The sequence below is a fragment of the Pomacea canaliculata genome, linkage group LG11 (assembly GCF_003073045.1).
Source record: "Pomacea canaliculata isolate SZHN2017 linkage group LG11, ASM307304v1, whole genome shotgun sequence".
NCBI classification, from domain to species: domain Eukaryota; kingdom Metazoa; phylum Mollusca; class Gastropoda; order Architaenioglossa; family Ampullariidae; genus Pomacea; species Pomacea canaliculata.
In genome coordinates, this window is record NC_037600.1 from 1,936,226 (window position 1) to 1,960,238 (window position 24,013).

The following is a 24,013-nucleotide window of genomic DNA, read 5'->3' on the forward strand; positions in this document are numbered from 1 at the left end:
TATATACTAGCGGCACCCTAAAATACAGTGACACATTCCACACTTGTCACACTGATCATACGACTGGTGTCTGTGTGACATGAATCTCACTGTAGACGATGTCGCGCCGTGTGATGCTGGCTTTACGAGTCGCCGCGTGTCGTCGTGTCCTTCCTGCTGTGGTGACGACGTGCGATGCTGGCTGAGGCTGCAGTCAGTCTGGTGCCGCCCTCACACCACGTGACCACGTGATCGACCTCGTCCTCCAAATCTTCACTTATGTTTGTGTTTAAACTGTGTTTTATTTGTAGCTGCGTTCTCTGCCACAGAATCGTGACATTCCCTTTGAACTCAGTGCCATGAACATTGTCAGGTAAGTGTCAGATAGGGACAGACTGTCACCATTAGCATCACGTGACGAACAGGGATTATAGTGTCAAAGTTAATGACACGCCCAATAGGACAAAGGGCGGGGACTGTATCACGATGATATGCGATTACTAGACACAAACATCGAGGTTCCTAAATTAGACCATGACACGTCTATAAGTTCATAAGTTCCCCTGGGTAAATAAATAACTCATTATATATACACCATTTAAAATGTATATTCCAAATGATAAATAAAGCAACTTGACGGAGACTTGGGGAGGGGAGGGAACCAGAGAGTGAGAGAGCAATGGAGTCACAGGTCCCGCCAGCAGGTATCGTGCGACCTCACGGACAGCCACCGGCCTGGGAGACAGGCTCCACAGTATCCCCGAGAGGAGATCTGAACCCAGGAAAAGGTAAACGACAGGTGGACAAAACAGACACATTCTATCGGCAGCTGGATGATACCAACGTATGCAAACACCTGTCACCGCAAACACCTGTCAGATATACAAGTACGTATATACAATGTCTACACAAACACGTGGAACTCGTGTAAACCTGTTGTCTTCCATCCCACACTGTACTGACACACATGGTGGAGAGCTGACAGAGACCGGTGTGTAACTATCATCTCTGTATGGGGAATAACAAAGAAATTTTTTTTATTACTTTTTTCTGTAGGTATACAATTCCTTCTGTTACAATAGAAAGAGAAAATTTCGCTAAAACCAATTTATTTCATTTATATCATACTGTAAAGATACTATCCAATTCATTTTACGTATACAGTTAAATTGTCTAGCTATAGAATGCCTTCGACATTTATAAAAAGAATTGTATAGCTACAGAGATAAAAATATTTTAAAATTCTCCTCTTACAACACAACAATATGGCAGTTACAGATGTGCTCATACTATCAATATATACAGAGATGAATACAAGTATATTTTGAAATAATTTCTCTCTCACATACGCGCGCGCACTTTACATCCACATACATTCACAGCAACAATAGAAACAGTCAATGACCTCAGGTCACATCCCGTGCCCCCGGACTTGGCTAACTAGGCCAGGAGGCTACGAGAGAGTCACGTGACTCTACAGTTCACAAGCACGCAATATTCCTAGGCCGACTGTACAACAGTTTCAATTTTCTCCAACCTTCCGCGACCGAGAAAAATAAAAGCGCTCCATTAGACCACTTTGGCTTCGTGAGTGGCGTGTCTGGGTGCCTGGGTCCGGGTGTCGGCCATCAGCTGGGTACACAGACAAGCAAACACACTCGTGCAACCCTCCAGTGAAGGAAGGATGGCGACAGTCAAGGTTTACTACTTTGATGCTGCAGGTCGTGCCGAGATCATCCGCCTCGTGCTGGCGGCCGCGGGAATCGAGTTTGACGACATCAGGTTCCCGTATCTAGTGTCAGATGACTGGGCGACCAAATACAAGCCACGTGAGAAATAATTCTGATCATAGATATTAAATATAGTTTGTGTAGTCGTCGTACATTCATTTAACATATTCTACCTTTATTTCCTTGAGATTTTAAAATTTTCATTGACATGTGAATGTTAGGGGTATCCTGTCTCAGTTTCTTATACTCTAAGATCCATGTCAGTCCGTATAAGACATAGGTACAGCAATAGTTGTGATCACATGACAGAAGTATAACTTACATCAAGTCTATAAGTTGACCGAGCATTGAGCACCTTGATGCAGCGGTATTACAGGCAAAGTTGTTTTTTTTAATTTGGTGATTTGCAAGTGTGGCAAATATAATATTGTGATGATGTGTAAATAAGAATATTGTGAACTAGTGAGTAAGAAATAGCCCACACTTTGACCTCCACTCTGCATTCCTTCGTGTTTTTTTAACCAGTTCATGTTTGTTTATACATGTTGTGCTTGTTTGTACTCGGGTGTGACGACTACATCACACGACCTCTCCCCACTGCCTCTCGTCTCCTGTGAAGAACATCAGATCGCCTTCGTGTGGGGAAGTAGTGTACTATTGTTATTATTTGTGAAACACGAGAATATCAAATGATATCTAAAGCGGTTGGAATGTACTGTTCCCGCTTCAAACTTCAACCACCACTACCACCACCAGTGAGTTGCAAAAGGAAATTGGTGAAAAGATAATTCTCTGGTGAACAACACTCACACAACACTCACACAAAACATTAACTAGACAGGATGCTCTAAACATCCGGCTACTTTTTTCCAGTGGCACCATTCGGCCAGGCGCCATTCGTAGAGTACAATGGAAAAAGATATGGACAGAGCACAGCAATAGCCAAGTTCTTTGCCCGAGAGAATGGTAAGTACCCGGGGTAGATGAAGCTTCTGCGCTCGTGCCTCTCCCAGTCGTGTCAGAGAGTTTGTGAGGCACCCTACTTTACACCTGTGGTGTGCATCGATGGCTGAGTAAATAGAGATGAGAACTATTTGCTTCTCCTTAAGTATGTCGAAGAAAAAGATTTAAAGATTCCATCACAAAACAAACAAGTTAAATGTCCTAGTGCTATCAGACCAAATGAGAAATAAAATGTCGAGACTAAGGGACAGCGCTGTATGACTGTTTGCCTTGGGTTCAACCTCTCGCAGACCAACACCAGTTCTTGTGCAAATCTCCAGGTTTCTATGGCGCCAACAACCTGGAGGCTTTTCGCATCGATGAAGTGGTGGGGCTGGTGCAGGACCTTTTTACTGTTACTGCCAAAATCTATGTGGAAAAAGATCCCGTGAAGAAGGTATTTGATATCCACAGCGCGCTTTTATATATATCTACAGTATATAACAACTGTTATCGTATCGTTTAGCTCTTGCGAGAATCTCGTTGCTAGGCTTTACTCTTGGTGAAAAACTTGTTTCTTTACCAGGAGGAACTCAGGACAGCAATGGTAGAAGGCGACGGTCCAAAGTTTTTCGGTTTCTTCGAGAAACTTCTGCAGGAGAACGGAACTGGGTACTTCGTAGGTAATCAGGTGAGTCACACTTTGTAGCCGATACGTTAGAAGCAGGACTTGAGGGAAAGGGAGGGGTTGCCCCTGTAGGTAGCAAGGTGAGTGACTAGTTTTCAGGCGACAGGGGACAACATCTGCATGATAAGGGTCAAGAGGACCTTACAAATTGTCATTGTTGCTGATTGCGTGTGTGGATGCGTGCGTGCATGCGTGTGCCTTTTTGTGCGGGCTTTTGAGGGTCCTTTACATCGTCTGTGTGTGCGTTCGTGTGAACGTGTGCAATTGTGTTTCGTATTATTCAGTGAGCCCGTGTGTGTGTGTGTGGAGGTGGAAGGCGCACGTGTATGGGTGTGTGCGTGTGTTTGTATGTGCTTACCTGCGTGTGTGTATGAGTAATATGCTGGAAGATGCGATGTCAATGTCGTGTCCATGTTCCAGCTGTCTCTGGCTGACCTGATGGTGTACGACATGGCCACACAGCTCCGCAACACCTTCAACTACGATGGCCTCGCCCACTTTCCAGACATCAAGGCTCTGGTGGAGAAGGTGACAAGCAAAGACAACATCAAGAAATACATCGACAGCAAGAAATGAGCAATCTCTGTTGTCTTTGGTTTGTTCAGCATACAGCAATAAACAAAACTGAACAAAATGTTTGATTTTAAGACCTCGATGCTTGGGAATGAGAGCTCGGGAATAGAAATTTTAAAATATTGTGACATTGAAGAGGCTACAGGATGATTCTCAACTTTTTCTTGCTTCCTGCCACAAGTTTTAAGTCGAAATTTTCTTGACTTTTTGTGATTGTCTTTTCATTATTTGTCCTTTCGCAGTTGCTCTAACAGATGTCCGCTTGGTTTATCAAAGTTCCTGAAACAAGCCCCGAAAGTTTTAGTCCCACGATTTTATTTAATGAGTCACACATTCTGCATTTCTGTGATCGACTGGGCAGTTTCCTCTCTTAAAGAGTATTTTCGTCGAGTTAAATCAAATCAAGATATATATATATTGTGACATTGAAATGTAATTTTTAAATGAATCATACGACCGAGGGTGGAAATGAGAAGTAGAAAGAAAATAGCAGAGCAGTGGAGTGGTAGATCAAGCCACCAAATATCATGCCACGTCACGGAGACACACCTGCCCAGAAGACAGGTGTGACACACACACAATCTTCCTGAACCCTGATCTGAATCCAGGATAGCAGTTATAGGTCACATGGACTAAAACTATCAGGTACATTCTGCAGGTGAACTATACAGACGCAGGTAAACTGTTTGCAAGATTACAAGAATGAAGAAGGATGAACACACACGCAGTTCATCCCTCGACAAACATGTTCAAAGTGTCTCAACCCCCTCGCAAAGCATACACATCATTGATATGCATCGCCTGGAGGTGAGAGTTGATAAGAGACATGATAATGTCGGTCACGACAACCGCTAAAGGTCACGGAATCCCAGACAGGGAGTGCGTGTGTACCTTTACAGAACACAAGCACTCAACATGCTTTTGGAGGCTGGGTCCTAATGATGGAGCAGTTTTCTCCAACCTTTGACCATTGAAATAAAATAAAAAAGCGGTTCGTGAGACCAGTTTTGCTTCGTAAGTGGCGCGCTCTGGGTACTGATGTCGGCTGCAGGAACAAGTTAGAATTACAAGCAGAAAAGCTCGCCAACACTCGACTTCAATAAAGATGACGAGTATCAAGATATTCAATTTCGACTCCGCTGGCCGGACTGTCTGTGAGGTTCCCGAACCACAGTCCTGATTACAGGACTGGGGGAGCAAATACAAGCCACTGGGGAATACTTCTGAATATAGGTACATAAAGATATCATAGTTCATTCATCATACATTCGTTTAATATCGCATTATTTCCTTGACATCCTTTAAAACTTTACTTCATTGAATAGGATCCAGGTAAGACATTCAGGGGCTATGTACCCCGTTTATCCTGATGAAATGACCTGACAGCGGTCCCCCACCTTCCCAACCAAATATCACGACTGGATCATACAACATTGGGATTCTGTGCTCAATTCATGAAATGGTTACATTTTTTTAAAAGAGGGTTTGGTTAAATAATCATTTTGAGACACTTTTCTAATATTGTAAGATGCCAGTCTTCAAGGTTTCCATAGCGACCATTGATTCCTAGCGTCAGAAGGTATAACGGTAGATGACATGGCGGCGGACACCTCGTCAGTTTATCACTTGCACGCAAACAGGTTTTAATTATGGTTATAAGTTACTGTGCCAAATATCATTGATTCATTGTCATGATGATTGTGATATTTTAATACACGACAGGTGTCAAACGATGTTCTAACCGTGTCAGAATGTGGACATTGCTCCTGTTTCAAACTTTCAACTGCCCACCACAACAACCACAAATAATTTCCGAATTTTTAGTTAAAGGGAAAATTACTGACGGTAAATAACTAGAGTCAAGTAGGGAAAAACTGAGCAAATTCAGTTGCTGAATGATATACTGACTTCAGCTGTATAAACTGCAGCCACCACAGTTTGTGAGAGTGTCTGTCCACACAACCCATTCAAACATGTGGAAGTTGTGAAAACATACCCATGCGACCTTTGCTACCCTGTCATGAATACAGATAAACCTGACCTGAAAGGTAAATAGACGGGTATTGTAAGGTCGATCGAATGACTAAGCAATCCCATTCACATACCCCGATAAAGACAGCCATCTGGTTACCAACCATGACTAGAGGACACACGCACGCTTCTCTGGTGAGTGGTTCATCGCGCGCTGTGCGCCTCACTCAGCAAGTTTCTCGAACGTTCCCCGAGGCACATAAAGGTGAGGGTTGAGAGACTAAAGATCACTCGTGTCCCGCCAGCAGTGCGTCCGGAGCATCAACGGTTGCAGCGCAGAAAGCAAAGATGGCGAACGTCAAGCTCTTCTACTTCGACTCTGCGGGTCGCGCGGAGCTGATCCGCCTGGTGCTGACGGCGGCGAAAGTCGAGTTTGATGACGTCAGGTTCCAGGGGGATGACTGGCCCGCCAAGTACAAGCCAGGTGAGAAATGTTGATGACTATAGCTAATAAATATATTTAAAGGTTATGGACTGATATTCATTGATTGAAACATGTACCTTTGCGCGTTTTCACACCTTTCCTGTGATGAGTGTATCACGTGATGGAGTCTGCTGACTGCATATTCGTACATAAATTTTCTCTTTTGTGATTTTAATGCCTTCGATTTTTTATAATGTAATTTTTCAGATTCTTCTACTTACATCGAGGGCTAGATGTTAAAAAAGTATAACTTTTGCTCATTCAGTTACCCTAGTAAATAAAGATTTGTCATTCCAAAGAAATGACAGTGTTGTTCTCCACTAAAGGATTGGGTTTAGCGGGTCTTAGCATCTGCTACCTGTACTCCTAAAGCTGATATATATTTCAGAGATGTAAAAGAGCATGTAAAGATTTTCTTGTGTGGACAAAAGACACGAATGTTCTTGCCATCCTGTCCCAGCTTCCAGTGCTACAGAATCCCATTCTGCAGGGTTTCCATGGCGACGATTGATTCATCTGCGTCGTGGCTATAACGACTTCTGAGCAAATACCAGATGTATAACTTACAAGTCTTATCTAGTTTACTGTGTTAGCACATTCTTTCTCACTCTCTCTCACACACACACACACGACACGCACACACACAACAGTACACGGAGCGCCGACACAGGCTGATACAAGTTGAATGTTTTCTTATCGTTATCGCTATGTTAGTAGTTAGATATCTACCAGTGTTTCTTTATCTGTCGTGATATATAGATAAGAAGACTGTGACACATGATACGATCCATCAGTGTCTGAAGAAAGAATGAACTGCTGTCCTGTCTACACTCACCATACCACGACTACAAATACACCATTTTAAAATTACTCACTACTGAGACATCGAGCCTTCTAGATAATCCAGAGGCTAAAACATGGAAAAAAATCATCATCATCATCATCATCATCATCATCATCATCATCATCATCATCATCATCATAATGCATGATTTGTATTGCCATCATCACGCTCACCAAAGAGCAAGCTCTCAGAGACAAGTAGGAAGCAAGGACAGAGCACGAAAGACAGAAGGAGAAGCAACTGTGCAGACAAGTAATAAAAGACAAACACAGAAGACACAAAGAGAAATGTAACCTAAAATAACATTTTTAGAGAGGAAATCTTTGAGGACAGGAGGTAAAAAAATTACTTCCCCTCAGTCAAACATGATCTCGACCACAAACAATTGTGCTTTCGATTTCTGACTTTTTTTTTTTCGGCATGATCTACAGGACGATTATTAGTGGAAATGGGGATAAATGTTTATTTGAATAACCAATTATTTAGAATTAAGATGCTATTTTACATCGATAACATTTTTTTCCAGTGGCACCATTCGGCCAGGCGCCGTTTGTAGAGTACAATGGAAAGAAGTATGGACAGAGCATCGCAATCGCCAAGTTCTTTGCCCGAGAGAACGGTAAGTACTGGGGTCAATAAAACTCTGAAACTTGCCTACCTCCTGCGTATCATCAAGGCTGCTTGTTTTGATGTCAGGGTGTTTTATCAATGAATTAAAAAAATGAAATCCCGAATGTTTCTTTTCAAAGAGGGAGGGAGAAGTTTTATGAAGAAATATAATTTCAAAGAAAAAGAATTAATTGGAGTTAAATTAAAGGTAAAATTAGTTTGATTTCCGATCATATGAGAATAAAATTGTGTTTAAAATAAAACAATTGCACCTTATAATTGTGTCAAAATCAACATCGTCTTTGTGCCCAGCCTGTCGCAGACTTTCAGTAGTTCTTTCTTCTTGCTTGTCTTCAGGACTTTACGGCGCCAACAACCTGGAGGCATTCCGCATCGACGAGGTGGTGGGGCTGGTGCAGGATTTCTTCACCGTTTTGGTCAAAATCTTTCTGGAGCAGGACCCTGCCAAGAAGGTATTTAGCATCCAGAGCTCACATTCATTCAACGACTGATCTGTCCCTTTCGGCTCATGTGAGGACAGGGAGGTCTTTACCTGGTCTCCATGACAACAGCATAGTGTGTCTGTGTAGAGTTGTAGAGGGAGAAATAAAATATGAGCAGTTCTCGTTACACATCTCCTGTACTAAAGTGTCTACTTTTTTTATTACAATACTTTTGTATCTCACGCTGTTCTTTTCAGGCACTTATCATGCATCATCTTATTTATCAAATTGTTTCTTCCAATATTTTTTTTCCTATTTCGGTGTTGTGCCTTTCTTCACTCGTACATACATTTAAACTAACGCTTCAGTAAAGATGAAGGAGAAGCAGATTTGCTTGCAGTTATGTCGGTCTGTCAGACCATCCAACTCCCTCTGACATAGAAGAGATATACAGTGTCCAAGCCTTTGAACTAACGTTCACGACATTTTATTATTTATGTTTTTCTTGTTTATGTACTAGGAGGAGATAAAGGCAACTATGGAGAAGGACGATGCCCCCAAGTTTTTGCGCTTTTTTCAGAAGCTTTTGCAGGAGAATGGAACTGGGTACTTTGTAGGAGACAAGGTGAGTTAGTGTTTGGTCAAGAGGATAATGTTTATAGTTTGCAGGCGTGTGTGTGTGTGCTTGTGTGTGTGAGAGAGAGAGAGAGAGTAAGTAAATACACACGAGCGTTGATATTTAGGTAATATGCAAGAAAATGTTTCATATTCCGTGTCCATGTTCCAGCTGTCTCTGGCTGACCTGATCGTGTACGACATGGTCACACAGCTCCAAAAAACCTTCAACTTCGATGCATCTACCGACTTTCCAGAAATCAAGGCTCTGGTGGATAAAGTGGCCAGCGACGAGAACATCAAAACTTACATCGACAGCAAGAAATGAACATTGTTTACTTCCTTTCCCAAGCCGAAGAAACAAATAAATGTTGAATACGCTAATAAACAAACTTTGTCATTGAACCACCATCTTGTGAGCAGCCTGCGCCATTTGTAGTCATGTCACCTCGGTGACGTGTCACTGAGCGAGTAAGTGTGAGTCTGCTCACGATATCTTTCGTTAAACCTTTCACCTGTTCCTTACTCTGGGATTTCTCATCAATATTGTATGTCTCCATGATAAGGATTCCGAGAAACCTGCAACTGTCCATCTGGTGACTGCTCAGATCCTGTTGCTAATGCTGAGCAGCTGCTCACGTCACTGCCTGTTGCGCAGGTCCACGTGGTGTTAAACTCAGTAAACTACTACTAAAAACTGTAAACCTACCTCTGCTAGTGTAAACAATGATTGTGATATGTGAGCTAACATGCATAATAAAGGCTGGGCAACATGTCTGATGTTAGGCGTGCAATGGAAGGGACACTGTGAATGCTTGCTTGAGAAACTGATCCCATAGTGCCACGTCACCATTGTATCTCACTAGGCCACCGTCAACATGCCACCACGTGACCGCCTAATGGCATCTCGTCACCACCGACTTGATGTCACGTCACACACGCGACGTTGATTAGCCGGTCACGTGATGTCACATGACTATTGCCTCCCCACTAATCAACTCCTCTTGATGTTACATTGCATCATGCACAAAGAAACTTCACTGACCAGTAATTCCGCATATATTACAGTCTGGTAATATCCAGTAATGTTAGTACGCAATCTTATCATAACATAGGAATCTATATATTGACTGATCACGTGACGATAGTAAGCACAGGAGTGGGTGTTAACTCACCATAAAACAAAAATCGGCCAGACTCTTAAACCATGGATTTTTCTATTTTTATTTCTGTTTTTATTTTATTTATTTATATATATATATTTTTTTTGCTGTTACCGCTGTTTTCTCTGCAACCTCCCATCAGCCCCCTCTTCACCAGCTACATGGTGTTTTGTCACACTCCCCCTAATGCTAAGTAAACTGCAATTATCGCCACATGCTTACACGTGTTGACAGGAAATAAACAAACGCCAACAGACTCCACTGGTCGGCTGTTCTGTGTTTAGCCAAAGCTGGAAAGCAACGGAATGTTAACGGTTGAGAGTATGCAAGTAAATGTGTACGTGTTACGACTTTCCAGATCCCCACAACAACAAAGATATCTCTGGCTGTCTCAAGGAATGTTTGTATAGAAAACCTTACCTAAGAGGCTTCCTTATGTTTTCACTGAAGTGCATTAAACTTTTCATCTTCCATATTTATTCCAGAAATTATAAATGCATATGTTTATGTCCCGCATGTTTACTCAAGGAATTGTGGTAAATGAAGTAAGCATACTATGTAATTTGTTCAGCTCACCTATGATTGTATTGACTGCAGTTCGCTTCTCTGTCATTCAGTGTCATGATGCCATGGAAGTAAAATGTTATATTTTACAAAATCTCTAGCAAGCACACACGTGCAATCTCCCATGCTCGACATGTCGGTCGTACTTCAAATCATGTGACCTTTGCAGGCAGACATTAATTACTGGGAGCAGGTCTCCTCACATCGCTGTTATATCATAGTTATGATGTTATTTTATAAAGTTATAGGTTTATACTACTAAAGTCTTTCCACCGTGTTAAAATAAAGACAGACAAAATCCTTAACTCTGTGACATATCTCAATAACCAACTCGTGCAGCTGGTATTACCTACAAACACCATGTACAGAACGAGGTCAGAAACACAGACATCATTGTACATGAAGACATTTATATTTTCAAAACCTCAGACGGAGGAAGAGCTGAGGCCATGTGTTCACTGGAGGAATCTCGTTAGATGAAAGATGTGCCCGCCACTCGACCTGTAAAAACAAAACTGGAATCGGTCATGTTCGTAGACCAGGTTCATGCCTAGAAGAACGGTGCACGACATCGGGTCATACAGGTTAAAGGTCAAAGAGTAAACGTCGGTCACATTACTGCATGTGAACAAGCCGACGGATGAAATGTCGGATTGTGCTGTTTACTCGTAAGCTGCAAGAGGGGCGGAGCTAAGCCAGGGAACGCAGGCCTGCGGGGGAAAGCGACCCTCAACCCTCTCAGTTCAAGCCAAGGATGGCGGCCGTCAAGCTGTTCTACTCGGATGCTCCTGGTCGCGGAGAGATCATCCGTCTGGTGCTGTCGGTTGCTGGAGTCGACTTTGATGATGTGAGGTACAAATACGAGGACTGGCCCAAGTACAAACCAGGTGAGAAGTGTTCTTGACTTTAGCTTCAGAAAATATTCTTTACGAGATCCACACTTTCCGACACAGTTTCTCTAGCTTACCTACATGTGTTCTTACTGTCTGCTGTCAAGGGGCCTTAGTTAGTATCTCTTGTCCTTGCATGGACCGAGAGGACTGCTTGTTTATCCAGGAGACATATTTTTACTATGCAATCCCGCCTTTCATTTTGCAGTTCTGTTCTCATGTCAGTCAAGTGTTGCTGTGTACCTCTCAATGTGGGTTAAAGTCTAGATTATTTTCTCTTCGTCACTGCCATGCCCTAGCGGGACAGACCACAGTTGGAAAAGCGTGACCCAGATAGATAAAACCCTTTCGGAGAAGAAAAGGTTCCGCACTAGAGAGCAGGAATGAATCAGCAAAAGTAGAAGTCTATGGAAGTGTGCATTTGATAGTAAAGGAACAATATTTATGAACCACTTTCTAGTATTTATGAAGATATTTGTTTCTTATCTGCTGTCCACGTAAACATAAAAATAAATTCACCTTTTCAAATTCAGCTAGGAGAGGTTTTTAAAACTACCCGACAGGAGCAATTGCTGCATCACTCATGAAGACAACGCGCCATTATCTCCCTTAAATATGCTCCACCTGGGACACAAAGCTAAATATTTGAAACATCAGTGGTTATTATTGCAGTTGTCATGAAATTCTTATTTTGGAAATTACCTTCCTTTTATATCATGGGGAAGAAACTGATTAAACTCAACACGTAAGCTCACCAGCTTTCATCGAAGCTTTTACACCGAACTGCAATTTTACCAAAGATTAAAGAAAAGTAACCTTTATTCACACAACTGTCCCATCGTTCAAATGGCTATATTTTCTTCCAGAGGCACCGTTTGGCCAGGCGCCATTCATAGAATACAATGGGAAGAAATATGGACAGAGTGTGGCAATAGCCAACTTCTTTTCTCGGGAGAACGGTAAGTACCCGGGGTAGAGTATCTGGTCTTGCCTCTCACCTTTTGTAGTTGTGTCAGTAAGTTTACAAGTTTTAGACTTCCTGTATGTATGTAGCAACATGTCAATACATGATTGAATGAAAGTCAAGAATATCTTTTCTGACCTTAGATGGTCATGAAGAAGGGGATTATGTGAAAACTAACAATGTTTGGGTTAAGTTTGAATTCTCGCAGACTGACAGAAAAATTTTGTTTTTTTCTCGATTGTACAGGTCTGTATGGCGCCAGCAACCTGGAAGCATTCCGCATTGATGAAGTGGCGGGACTAGTGCAGGACCTCTTCACTTGTCTGATCCCAGTCTTCATCGAGAAGGACCCTGCGAAAAAGGTGTTTACCCAAAGCAAGAACGGATCGCAAACTATCTAATCTCCATGCTAGAGCGGATCTCCCGATCTTTTGTATATTACATTTGTTCTGTGTGTTGTTGTAGTTATTGTTCTAGTCATTTTTTTCTGCATGAGAATTTCTGGTCCAAAGATTGCAACTGTTATTTTCTTTCTGTGTTCATAGGACACGGATGTGTTTGTCCCACACGTGTTTATACTACACTTCGTTTCTCAAGCATCAAATTGTATCTTGTATCATTTGTCTTGTCTTTGCGATGTTGGGCCTTTTATTCCGCGTCCATAAACTTTCATGGCACTGCACCCAAGAGGCCAGAGAAACCAGCTTTTAGTTTGCTTTCAGACTGCATGTCACTATGTCGGAAATGTCCCACCACCAGTCAGTCTGAAGAGGTCCGAGGGGTTCAATAATATAAGAACAATTAAGCTTTTTTCATTTCTAGGAGGAACTCAGAGCCGCGATGGTGAAGAACGACGCCCCCAGATTTTTCGGCTTCTTCCAGAAGTTTCTTCAGGAGAATGGAACTGGATACCTGGTAGGCAACAAGGTAAGTTTGTAGACAAGTGAGACTTTGTAAGATGAGTGTTTGTGATTGTCGACAGGATGTGATTGGGTTTTGTTTCGTTGAAACTAGAAAACCCTTATTGCTGCAATAAAAACTTCGTTTTGGAATATGCTCTACGTTCTTTTTATTTTGTCTACCTGTCGACTCTTTCTGCTCTCACTCTATTTCTCTCTCCCTTCCCCCATCTTTTCTGTGTCTGTGCATGCGCTACAGGTTCTCGCGTATGTTTGAGTAATTTAACGGATTTTATGTCATCCCTGTTTTATGACAATGTTTTATGTCATGTCATTGTTTTATGTCAATGTTTTAGCTGTCACTCGGGGATCTGATAATTTACGACATGACAACACAACTTCTGAAAACCTTTCAATACGACGCGGCCGCCGACTTCCCGGAAATCAAGACTCTAGTGGACAACGTGGAGGGCAATGAGAACATCAAGGCCTACATCGACAGCAGGAAATGAGAATCGAATTTTTTTTTTTAATCCGGACATTCATATAGCAACCTGTCTTTAAAGCTAGTCTCAAAGCTTACTGTTATACATAATACCAAAGTTCTACCTAAACATAGCAAGCTCGCAACTGTTGCCGACTTTTCCATGAAGTGATGCTCGATTCCTTTCCGTGGTGATGGACATGCCTCAAATAAAGTCTTTCTACCGAATGTCCATTTGGCCTTTAAAGCACATTCGCCTGTCCACTCATGTGTTCAGTAGCTGTAAGAGCATGCAACGTTGACAGTTCATGAAAAATACGAAAATGCAGTGGCAAGGGTTTCAGTATTACCTGCCAGTCCCAATATGGCTGCTCATCGCCGTCAAGTGTGTTGCGAGGAGATAACAGGGAGACCATTGTACAACCTGACCCCAGTGACGAAGCAATATTTGTGACCAAGGCCGTTTACAACTTCTTCTAAAGGTAGCACAGGACATTATCTTACCTTTGTCCTGCTAATTATTTAAAAGATGATTTTGCATCTCTGATGTCCTGTGAAGGCGAAGATTGCCAAACTGTCCTTCTAAGTGTTTTATCAGCTCCATTTTTTTACCAACGTCGTATATGAGAATAAAAAAAAATTCGACCAGACTTGACAATCTGTCAGACTTCGTGTTAAGTTCGAGAAGTGTTGAATGTTGTTTACATGCACACTAATGCGCATTGACAAACACGTGTGAGATTGTAGTATACGGCTCATGAAGGTGGCAATGTGAAGAATTAAGAAAGATAAAGATTGGAGCGAGAGATAGGGCATGTTGTGCAGATATTGTGATATGTCGTCTATACATTTTTCTTTCTTTCACTTTCTGTCATGCTGAGATATGGATGAGCGATGCCGTGTTTTCTTTTTTCTTTTCTTTATTTTTCTGCCTTCCTTTCTTGACCATCCCACTAAATGCTGGCAACTCGTTTTTCTGCGAAACATGCCGGACCTGTACACTAAGCTCCCTCTCTCAATTTTTCATGTTGACTGCAACTGAAAACCAACAGCCTCCACGTTCCTTCTTCGTCGTCTGCAGGAGCTCGTCATTGTTTGTAATTCGTTGTACCTATGCAGGAGCAAAATTTAAGTAATTTTTTTACAGTACTAATTAATGATGCCTTGACATGCTCAAATAAATATCACTGAAGAGACATTTACAGACACAAGTGAAAACAATTTTATTTTCTCAAACCCCTCCCCCTCTACTTCCACCTTCCAACCCTGGGTAAACCATGACAAATGTAGCAGTTGACAGCAACAACAGCAACAACAACAACCGACGTATGATCTATCCGTCAGGGCGAAATCAAAAGGTGGAAGGGCAAAACTCCGGGCTTTTCCTGGAGTTAGACTGGCTACCTCACACTTAAATATAGCCTTTTGTTTTGTTTCTGCTACACAAGATGGTCACTTCGGCAAGAACCGTAAAATACGAACTTGACACTGTGTTAATTATTCAAATCATTCCTACGTTTGAATCATGATGAAATCGTGCAGCACGTCGCACATACAGTAATAAAGTATGTATATCTGCAGACCGGACATAAGCAGCCTCCATGTTTTTATGGTTTGTGCACGACCTCAACCCTTCACCATGAGCAGACGACTTGAAGTTGGAGGGTGGAGTGGCGTACGAAAACAACTGGTGACCCTGAGACCACCTATCACAGGTGTACATGGAGAGGAAGATAATCTGTGTCTTGTCAGCCACACCATAGACAGCAGTCAGCGGCTGCTGATAGCAAAGCCACGTCTGCTGCAAAGCCTCGATTCAAATCAAAGATGGCGGCCGTCAAGCTGTTCTATTTCGACACCCCAGGTCGCGGGGAGCTCATCCGTCTGGTGCTGGCGGAGGCAGGAGTCGAATTTGAGGATGTGAGGTTCAAACAAGAAGACTGGCCGAAGTACAAGCCAGGTGAGAGGTGTTGCTGACCTTTTCTTAAATATTCACTAACTTTTCGAAAACGCTTCACTGGGTGATCAACCGGACACTTGTCTTACAGTATGCTGTTCTGGCAAGTTTATTTTTCATTACATAGTTGTTGGCGACAGTTCATTACTATATTGAACAGTGTAATTATATAATTTGCGAGACGGACGGGGTTACAGAAGGTCAGATGTCACTTGATCCCACCCGTTTCCACTCGTCCGTGCACGTACACCTGACGACATGCGAGAGGAGTGCTGGAAGACAAAAGGAAAATAATCGCTGACATGCGATAGCAGTCATCTGATATATTCATGCTATTCTGCTTTATGTTGAGGAGTGACTGTTTCTACACTCAACTGTAGATTAAGGCGACAGTTTAAAGGTGAAGACTAAGAACAGACCCCAGAGAGAAAGTAAACCAAACAGAACTTTCGCTGACATCTTTGACATTTTCCTCACATTTTAATTAGATATTCATAGGCGATTTCTTGTCTCCAGTCCAGTGCCAATGTTAAAACAACAATATATTTTACATCAAACATTTTAGAGTGATGTCGCCTCGTCTACTGGCTGGAAGGGGGCAGAGCTCTATCGTATTTTTGTTTTATCTGATGTCATCCTATGTTTTCAAATAGATTAATATATTTTTCCAGAGGCACCTTTCGGCCAATCCCCCTTCATAGAATACAATGGGAAGAAACGTGCACAGAGCGTGGCAATAGCAAACTTCTTTGCCCGGGAGAACGGTAAGTTACTTCCCTTTTGTACTTGGTAGACTCCCTTTCCTAGCTGCATCCTGTATCAATGGAGATGAACCAGTGTATGGTTCGGATTTGTTGTTTGTGTGTGTGTGGAGTGGAGGGGGAGAGAGAAGAAGTTAGAGGCTAGATAGCAGGGCAGAAGAAACGAAGGACGTCCCGATTTCCGGCCTTTTGATGTAGTGTTTAGAATATTATTGTCAGCATTGCTGTCTTTTCTTGTCCTCCGTAATTATCGAAGAAATTGCCATTTCGGGATAGCGTACGGAGTACGAAACGGGAGGCAGGGGTCTGTCTTGATCCATGTCCACCTAGCTACAGTTTCTTGATCGCCAGAAATGGAAGATAGGGTGATCGGGGTATCTACAAACCTCACTGTCCCTCTTCCCAGACTTCACGGGATCCTATCAAATAAAAGACTCTTGAAGACTGACAGAACATTTTGTTCTTTCTTTGCCTCTACAGGTCTCTACGGCGCCAACAACCTGGAGGCATTCCGCATTGATGAAGTAATGGGGCTGATGCAGGATTTCTTTAACTTCTTGGTCCCAGTCTACATGGAGAAGGATCCTGCAAAGAAGGTATTCGCCATGCTAGAGTGGATCTCAAACTCTCTAATCCTCGTGCTAGAGCAGACCCAGTATTTCACAACTGTTTTTTCTTTGTTGAACTTTGCCCTTTAAAGGCTTGCTGACGCTCTAATCAGGTCCGTCCTGTCATTGCAGTCAAGAGTCTAGTGATGGCAACATTTTACTTACTCATTTATCATCATCATCATCATAATCATCAATCATCATCCATCATCAATCATCATCTTCATCATCATCTTTATCATCATCATCATCATCATCATCATCTTCTAAGCTAACTGTTGGACATTTTTTTCACAAATATCCTATCCTCACACCACAATGTTTTAGAGTAGTGCCAGACAGGACTTTTCACTGTTTTAGCTAACTTTGTCTGTTTCTCGGTTTTATGTATTTTTCATTGTAGAAAGGATGAGCTGTGTGTATGTATGTGAGACTGTCAGTCTGTCTGAAGAAGCCCGATGGGTTCCACAATGTCAAACACATGAACTCTTCACTTGTAGGAGGAGCTGAGGCTAGCAATGGTGAAGAACGACGCTCCCAGGTTTTTCGGTTTCGTCCTGAAACTTTTGCAGGAGAACGGAACTGGGTACTTTGTCGGCAATAAGGTAAGTTTGTGGACAACAGGTGAGTGAGAGTTTGTAGACGACAAGGTGTGTTTGTGGTGGCAGGACCCAAGTTAACACCTGTAGTTGCTTAGATGACAGTTTCGTTTCTATAGGTCGGAGGAGCGGAGTGTACGTTTGTAGACAGTCGGATGAGTAAGAACTTTCTAGAAAGGTTGAGTTTCCATTCGTGGGCCCTAAATTCTTTGAGTTTGTAGGATCCAATTGGAGGGAGCTTGTTTTTGTTTATAGGTAACGCAGGTGAGTTAGAATTTACCTTCCTCCGAAGAAGCCGAGTTTCTTCAGCAACTTCACGAGAGAGGAAGGAAGAATGAAATACCTTCTTTATCTAGGGTTGGGGAAGGGTGGTGGAGCTGTTGGGACTTCGCCATTGTTAGCAACAGGTCATGAGTTTGTGGTTATACTTATGTACGATCACGTGACCTATGTGATTCTCTGTGGACGTCTGACCGTGTGTGTGTGTGTGCGTGTGCGAGTTCGTGTGTAAGTAATGTGGAGGGACAGTTTTTCACTGTTCGTGTCAATGTTTCAGCTGTCACTGGCTGACATTATCGTGTATGACATGGCCACACAGCTCCGGGATGTTTTCAGCTGCGATGTGGCCGCCGACTTCCCAGAAATCAAGGCTCTGGTCGAGAAGGTGTCAAGCAACGAAAACATTAAGAAATACATCGACAGCAGGAAATGAAAATTGTCTTCTGCCTTTCACAGGCCGACAAAAGCAAAATAAGTTCTTAATACACCTGATTGACAAATGTTTCATAAAATCATCACATCGCAATCAACTTGCACGATTTCTAGTGTGACCATTGCTAGTCGCATGACAGTGAGTCAGTGTGAGGGTAGATTGGTCGGTCGGTTAGTGGCTGATTGAGTGATTGTTTTATCAAAATATTTATTTTCCTTTTTCACCTTGTCTGCACTCAGATTTCTCATCTTTCAGTTTTTCTTTGTCCACCATATAATTGCCCTCTGACCTGCCGTCCCTCCTGCTCTGCAACTGTCCATCCCTCAACCTGCTCATGTATCATGTTACTCTCAGCTCTTGTCCTTCTCACAACGCTGGACGCAAAATCTACTCAAGGAAAAATAATATGACTAACTAAGAATCCAAACGATGAACAATACCAGAACTTGAATCAGAACTTTCACAAGAGCTGTCGTCCTTTTCGGCCTCAGTCTTGCGGTGTCTTTGTCATTGATGTGTGTCTCACCCATGAAAGAGAGAGTAAGAGACTATTTACATCTCTTTCAACCAGACATTCACAAATTAGTAACACATATACAGCCTATTAATTAAATGAAAAGGACTGAGCCCTAAAGGGATCCATGTAAAAACTTCGCGGCCATGTCTTTCTAGTGTGTTAACTGACTTCTATTTATGGAAATAAAACATTTTACAGACTATAATCCTTCCTTAAGTAAGTTGTAGTTATCGCCACCTGCTTACACGTGTTGAAAAGAAATAAAGAAATAAAGAAATGTCGACAGACTCCGCTGGTCGGCTGTTCTGTGTGTGTTTAGTTAAAGCTAGTAAAACAACAGAATGCTAACAGTATACAAGAAAATGTTTACGTGTTAGAAAGAACGTACGAGGAAGATGTTCCAGACCACAACAACAAAAGTATCTCTGTCAAACACACACTCACAAATAATATCATGCTTGACATGTCAGTTGTTTTTAATTCAGACAGGTCATTAATTAGCTGGGAGCATGTCTCCTCACGTAGCTGTTGAAGCGTTCTGCTAGAAGTTTCTGTACTTTACACTTTTCGTGATGTCCGGTGGTATGTTACAGCCTTTCTAAGAAAAATCTGATTAAATTCGACAAATTATTTCTCCTTGGACACTTAAAAGGTTACAGGGTTGTAGTACTAAGGTCTTTCCATCGTGTTATACCTGTGTATTATAATAAAAATTATCAAAATACTTAACTCTGTGACATATCTCAATAACCAACTCGTGCAGCTGGTATTACCTACAGACATCATCGTGTACAGAACGAGGACAGGACGAGGTCAGAAACACAAACATCTCGATTGTACACGGAGACACATTGTCCAATCCTCAGATAAAGGACGATCTGGGGCCAGGTGTTAACTGCAGGAATCTGTCAATCATTAGATGAAAGATGTTCACGCCATGTTCATAGACCAGTTTCTTCATACCTAGAAGAATGGCGCACGACGTCGGGTCAGATAGGTCAAAGGTCAAAGACTAGACTTCGGTCACGTGACTGTGACTTCGCAGTATATATGAATGTGAACAATCCGTCGGGGTATATTGAATACTCGTGTGGTGCACTCGTCTACCCTAAGTGCGCAGCTGCAAAAGGGGGCGGAGCAAAGTGAGGGGTTGACGTCGAGGGTCAAGGAAACACAGACCTGCAGGGGAAAGCGACCCACAACCCTCTCGGTTACAGCAAAGGATGGCGGCCGTCAAGCTCTTCTACTTCGATGGTGCTGGTCGCGGAGAGATCATCCGTTTGGTGCTGTCGGCTGCCGGAGTCGAATTTGATGATGTGAGGTTCAAACTGGAAGACTGGCCCAAGTACAAACCAGGTGAGAAGTGCTGCTGACTTTGGCTTTAAAAAAACAACCTTACGAGGTCAAAAGTTCACTAGCTTATCTTCCCACATGTGTTCTTCCTGTCTGCTGTTTAGGCTGTTAGGTTAGTTTACATACTGATTGTACACCATCTGTAGACTATTAATGTGTTCACTCCTTTACTCAGTCTGCGAGGCGTGCTCACCCGGGAAATTGTACTCAAGTAATTACCCCGATGAAATAAAACGACAAAGTGGTTTGACCTTTGTGCTACAGCAAGACTTGTTGGTATTTCCTGTCCATGCATACAACGAGCGGACAATGTCAGTGACTGCTTGTATACAGATTATTAGACTTCTAAAATTCAACCCTCCCTTCAAGTTTGCACTTTCGTAGAAAAGAAGATAAAGATCGTTTGCTAACTTTTGGAGGCAGGTTGGAAGTCAGGGGGTTAAGGTTGGAGACAGAATGATTATTGAAACTTCAGATGATAAATGAAGCAGGAGCATTGGAGATTTCAGATAATAAATAAACCAGAAGAGGGGGTGAAACAGGAATACCAAGAAACATCAGCGTTGAATGTTTGCTCTCACTCATCATCACACTCGCAGACGCGTATGTTACTGTAACCTTTGAGAGGACAGAGGTTGCTATGTAGGACACAGCTGCAAGCTAGAGTAAAACCTGAGTGGAATAAAAGATAAAAGTTTGTAGTGCAGACTGTGTGATATGGTGTAGTGCATGTCATCTCTTTCTGACTCCCCGCCGTGTGAATGTGGCTGATAAATTCTCTCCTGTCAGTCCAGTGTTGCTGTGTACCTCTCAATGTGGGTTAAAATCTAGGTTATTTACCCTTCGTCGCTGACATGAAGCGGGGAGAAAAAAAAACGGTCGAAAACAGTCAACGTGACCCAGTTAGCAAATAACCTTTCGGAGAAGAAAAGGTTTCGCATGAGTAGGAATGAATTGGCAAAAACAGAAGTCTACAAAAGTGTGCACTATATAGACAGGGAGCAATATTTATGAACCACTTTCTAGTATTTGTGAAGAGATTTGTTTCTTATCTGTAGTCGAGGGCAATTTCTCAGCTAGGTCATGTTTGAAAAAAATACCAGAGGTGAGCAAATGCTGAGTCATGCCGGCAGTGCGCCATCATCAACTGACATTCCCTCTATAACACATTTGTTAAACGCAGTCACGTTGACCACAGTTACAACCATAGTTTCCAGCGATTGCTACATATTTCACATTTGGTATCAACGATGACATTCACAAGACTTAGGTTTGGATGAAAAAATCTGTTGAACAATAAAAGCTGCGACACTTATACATGTCTATGACATTTGTATTTCAACCAACGATTTTATGACATCTTCCTTACATATGAACCCCTTGGGACATAGAGCTAAGCACCTGAAACATCAGTGGTTACTATGACAGTCATCAGGAATTCCTCACCTACGAAACTACCTCCATTTTTATCACAGCAAAGCTTTACAAGTGCAATTTTAGCCAAGGATTAACTGGAAAGTAACGTTTATTAACAGAGCAGTCCGTGTATTCAAATAGCTACAAATAGCTACAATTTCTTTTTCCAGAGGCACCGTTTGGCCAGTCGCCATTCATAGATTACAATGGGAAGAAATATGCACAGAGTGTGGCAATAGCCAACTTCTTTGCCCGGGAGAACGGTAAGTACCCGGGGTAGATTATCTGGTCTTGCCTCTCACCTTTTGTAGTCGTGTCAGTAAGTTTACAGGTTTTAGACTTCCTGTATCTATGTAGCAACATGTCGATACATGAGAGAATGAACGTCCAGAATATCTTATCCTCTGATTTTGGATCAAGACATGAAACGAATTATTTTGAAAAAGCCTGTTTTTCGAGGGGAAAATCAGTGTGAGATGGGTCTGCTTACACGAAATTGTGACCAGAAGGGGATTTTATGAACATTAACAATGTTTGGGTTAGGTTTAAATTCTCACAGACTGAGTGAAAAATATTTGTTTTGTTTTTTTCTCTCAATTGTACAGGTCTGTATGGCGCCAGCAACCTGGAAGCATTCCGCATTGATGAAGTGGTGGGACTAGTGCAGGACCTCTTCACGTGTATGATCCCATTCTTCTACGAGAAGGACCCTGCGAAAAAGGTGTTTACCCAAACTAAAACGGATCGCAAACTATCTAATCCTCATGCTAGAGCAAACCTCTCGTCTAGATGATCTTTTGTCACTGACCTTTGTTCTGTGTGTAGTTGCTATTGCTCTAGTCATTACTCTGTGTTCAAACAAGGCAAGTGTTATTTTCTGTCTGTGTTTATAGGACATGGATGTGTTTGTCCCACACGTGTTTATTCTATACTTCGTTTCTTAAGCATCAAACTGTATCTTGCATCATATCAAGTGTTTTGTTTTTGTGATACAGTGCATTTTTATCTATGAACACGTTCATAACTTTCATGGCACTGCACCCAAGAAGCCAGAGAAACCAGCTTTGTGCTTGCTTTCTGGCTGCATGTCACTATGTCAGACTATGTCCCACCACCAGTCAGTCGGAAGAGGTCCGACGGTTTCCATAATATACGAACGATTAAGCTGGTATTTACGAAAACTGCTTTTTCATGTTTAGGAGGAACTCAGAGCCGCGATGGTGAAGAACGACGCCCCCAGATTTTTCGGCTTCTTCCAGAAGCTTCTTCAGGAGAATGGAACTGGATACCTGGTAGGCAACAAGGTGAGTTTGTAGACAAGTGAGACTTTGTAAGATGAGTGTTTGTGATTGTCGACAGGATGTGATTGGGTTTCGTGTTGTCGAAGGAAAAAAAGTGTTTCTAAACCTGTACTGCAGTTGTAAACACTTCATTTGGAATGTTCTTCATTGTGTCTTCTACCTGTCAACTCCTATATTCTCACTTTTTTTCTTCCCCTCCTCTTTCACCTCTTTTCTGTGTCTGTCTGTGGGCGTGAGTATTCCCGAGTATGTTTGCGTAATTTAACGGATTTTATGTCACAGCACATCCTATGTCATGATTTTTATGTCATGTCATTGTTTTATGTCAATGTTTTAGCTGTCACTCGGGGATCTGATAATCTACGACATAGCCACACAAATTCGGAAATCCTTGGAATACGACGCGGCCGCCGACTTCCCGGAAATCAAGACTTTAGTGGACAACGTCGAGGGCAACGAGAACATCAAGGCCTACATCGACAGCAGGAAATGAGAATCGAGTCTTTTTGTTTTCACCTTAACATACAAATAGTAACCTGTGTTTAAAGGTAGTCTCAAAGCTTACTGTTATACATAATACCCAAGTTCTGCATAAACATAACAAGCTCGCCAATGTTTCCGACTTTCCAAGAATAAGATGTTGCCAAACTGTCCTTATAAGTGTTTCATCCGCTTTACTAAAAGCAAACCTTTTCTTTGCCAACGTCGAACATGAGAATTAAAAAAAAATCCTAAATAATCCGGACTTGTCAATCTGTCAGACTTAGTGTAAAATTTGAGAAGTGTTGAATAGTTTTTGCTTTTATTCACATGCGCATTGACAGACACGTGGGATATTGTAGAATAAGGCTCAAGCAGGTTGCAATATAAAGCATTCAGGAAGATAAAGAATGGAACGAAAGATGAGGGATGTTGTGCAAAGGTTGTGATATGTCGTGTTTCTTTAT

At 42.2% G+C, this 24,013-nt stretch overlaps 3 protein-coding genes across 3 annotated transcripts; all 3 read left to right on the forward strand.

The window, feature by feature from the left end:
• The first annotated feature begins 1,459 nt into the window (after positions 1-1,459).
• LOC112575643 lies at positions 1,460-10,302 on the forward strand. The gene is made up of 10 exons (XM_025257619.1): positions 1,460-1,808; positions 2,583-2,675; positions 2,963-3,108; positions 3,238-3,342; positions 3,760-3,912; positions 6,160-6,367; positions 7,738-7,830; positions 8,178-8,293; positions 8,784-8,888; positions 9,051-10,302. The coding sequence occupies exons 1-10, from the start codon at positions 1,664-1,666 to the stop codon at positions 9,204-9,206; spliced, it is 1,320 nt and encodes a 439-aa protein (XP_025113404.1). The 5' UTR covers positions 1,460-1,663; the 3' UTR covers positions 9,207-10,302.
• A 906-nt stretch (positions 10,303-11,208) lies between these two features.
• LOC112575644 (glutathione S-transferase S1-like) lies at positions 11,209-19,283 on the forward strand. The gene is made up of 10 exons (XM_025257620.1): positions 11,209-11,492; positions 12,362-12,454; positions 12,706-12,821; positions 13,282-13,386; positions 13,715-13,867; positions 15,580-15,802; positions 16,471-16,563; positions 17,041-17,156; positions 17,669-17,773; positions 18,324-19,283. The coding sequence occupies exons 1-10, from the start codon at positions 11,360-11,362 to the stop codon at positions 18,477-18,479; spliced, it is 1,293 nt and encodes a 430-aa protein (XP_025113405.1). The 5' UTR covers positions 11,209-11,359; the 3' UTR covers positions 18,480-19,283.
• A 790-nt stretch (positions 19,284-20,073) lies between these two features.
• LOC112575978 (glutathione S-transferase 1-like) lies at positions 20,074-23,805 on the forward strand. The gene is made up of 5 exons (XM_025258170.1): positions 20,074-20,352; positions 21,936-22,028; positions 22,371-22,486; positions 22,965-23,069; positions 23,404-23,805. The coding sequence occupies exons 1-5, from the start codon at positions 20,220-20,222 to the stop codon at positions 23,557-23,559; spliced, it is 603 nt and encodes a 200-aa protein (XP_025113955.1). The 5' UTR covers positions 20,074-20,219; the 3' UTR covers positions 23,560-23,805.
• The last annotated feature ends 208 nt before the right edge of the window (positions 23,806-24,013 follow it).

Excerpts from the sequence above, each read along its gene's own strand:
- LOC112575978 (XM_025258170.1), top strand. The coding sequence starts at position 20,220 with ATGGCGGCCGTCAAGCTCTTCTACTTCGATGGTGCTGGTCGCGGAGAG. Across the intron at positions 20,353-21,935 it reads CTGGCCCAAGTACAAACCAG|AGGCACCGTTTGGCCAGTCG; the intron begins GTGAGAAGTGCT and ends TTCTTTTTCCAG. Across the intron at positions 23,070-23,403 it reads GATACCTGGTAGGCAACAAG|CTGTCACTCGGGGATCTGAT; the intron begins GTGAGTTTGTAG and ends TCAATGTTTTAG.
- LOC112575643 (XM_025257619.1), top strand. The coding sequence starts at position 1,664 with ATGGCGACAGTCAAGGTTTACTACTTTGATGCTGCAGGTCGTGCCGAG. Across the intron at positions 8,294-8,783 it reads AGCAGGACCCTGCCAAGAAG|GAGGAGATAAAGGCAACTAT; the intron begins GTATTTAGCATC and ends TTTATGTACTAG. Across the intron at positions 8,889-9,050 it reads GGTACTTTGTAGGAGACAAG|CTGTCTCTGGCTGACCTGAT; the intron begins GTGAGTTAGTGT and ends TCCATGTTCCAG.
- LOC112575644 (XM_025257620.1), top strand. The coding sequence starts at position 11,360 with ATGGCGGCCGTCAAGCTGTTCTACTCGGATGCTCCTGGTCGCGGAGAG. Across the intron at positions 16,564-17,040 it reads CTTCTTTGCCCGGGAGAACG|GTCTCTACGGCGCCAACAAC; the intron begins GTAAGTTACTTC and ends TTGCCTCTACAG. Across the intron at positions 17,157-17,668 it reads AGAAGGATCCTGCAAAGAAG|GAGGAGCTGAGGCTAGCAAT; the intron begins GTATTCGCCATG and ends CTTCACTTGTAG.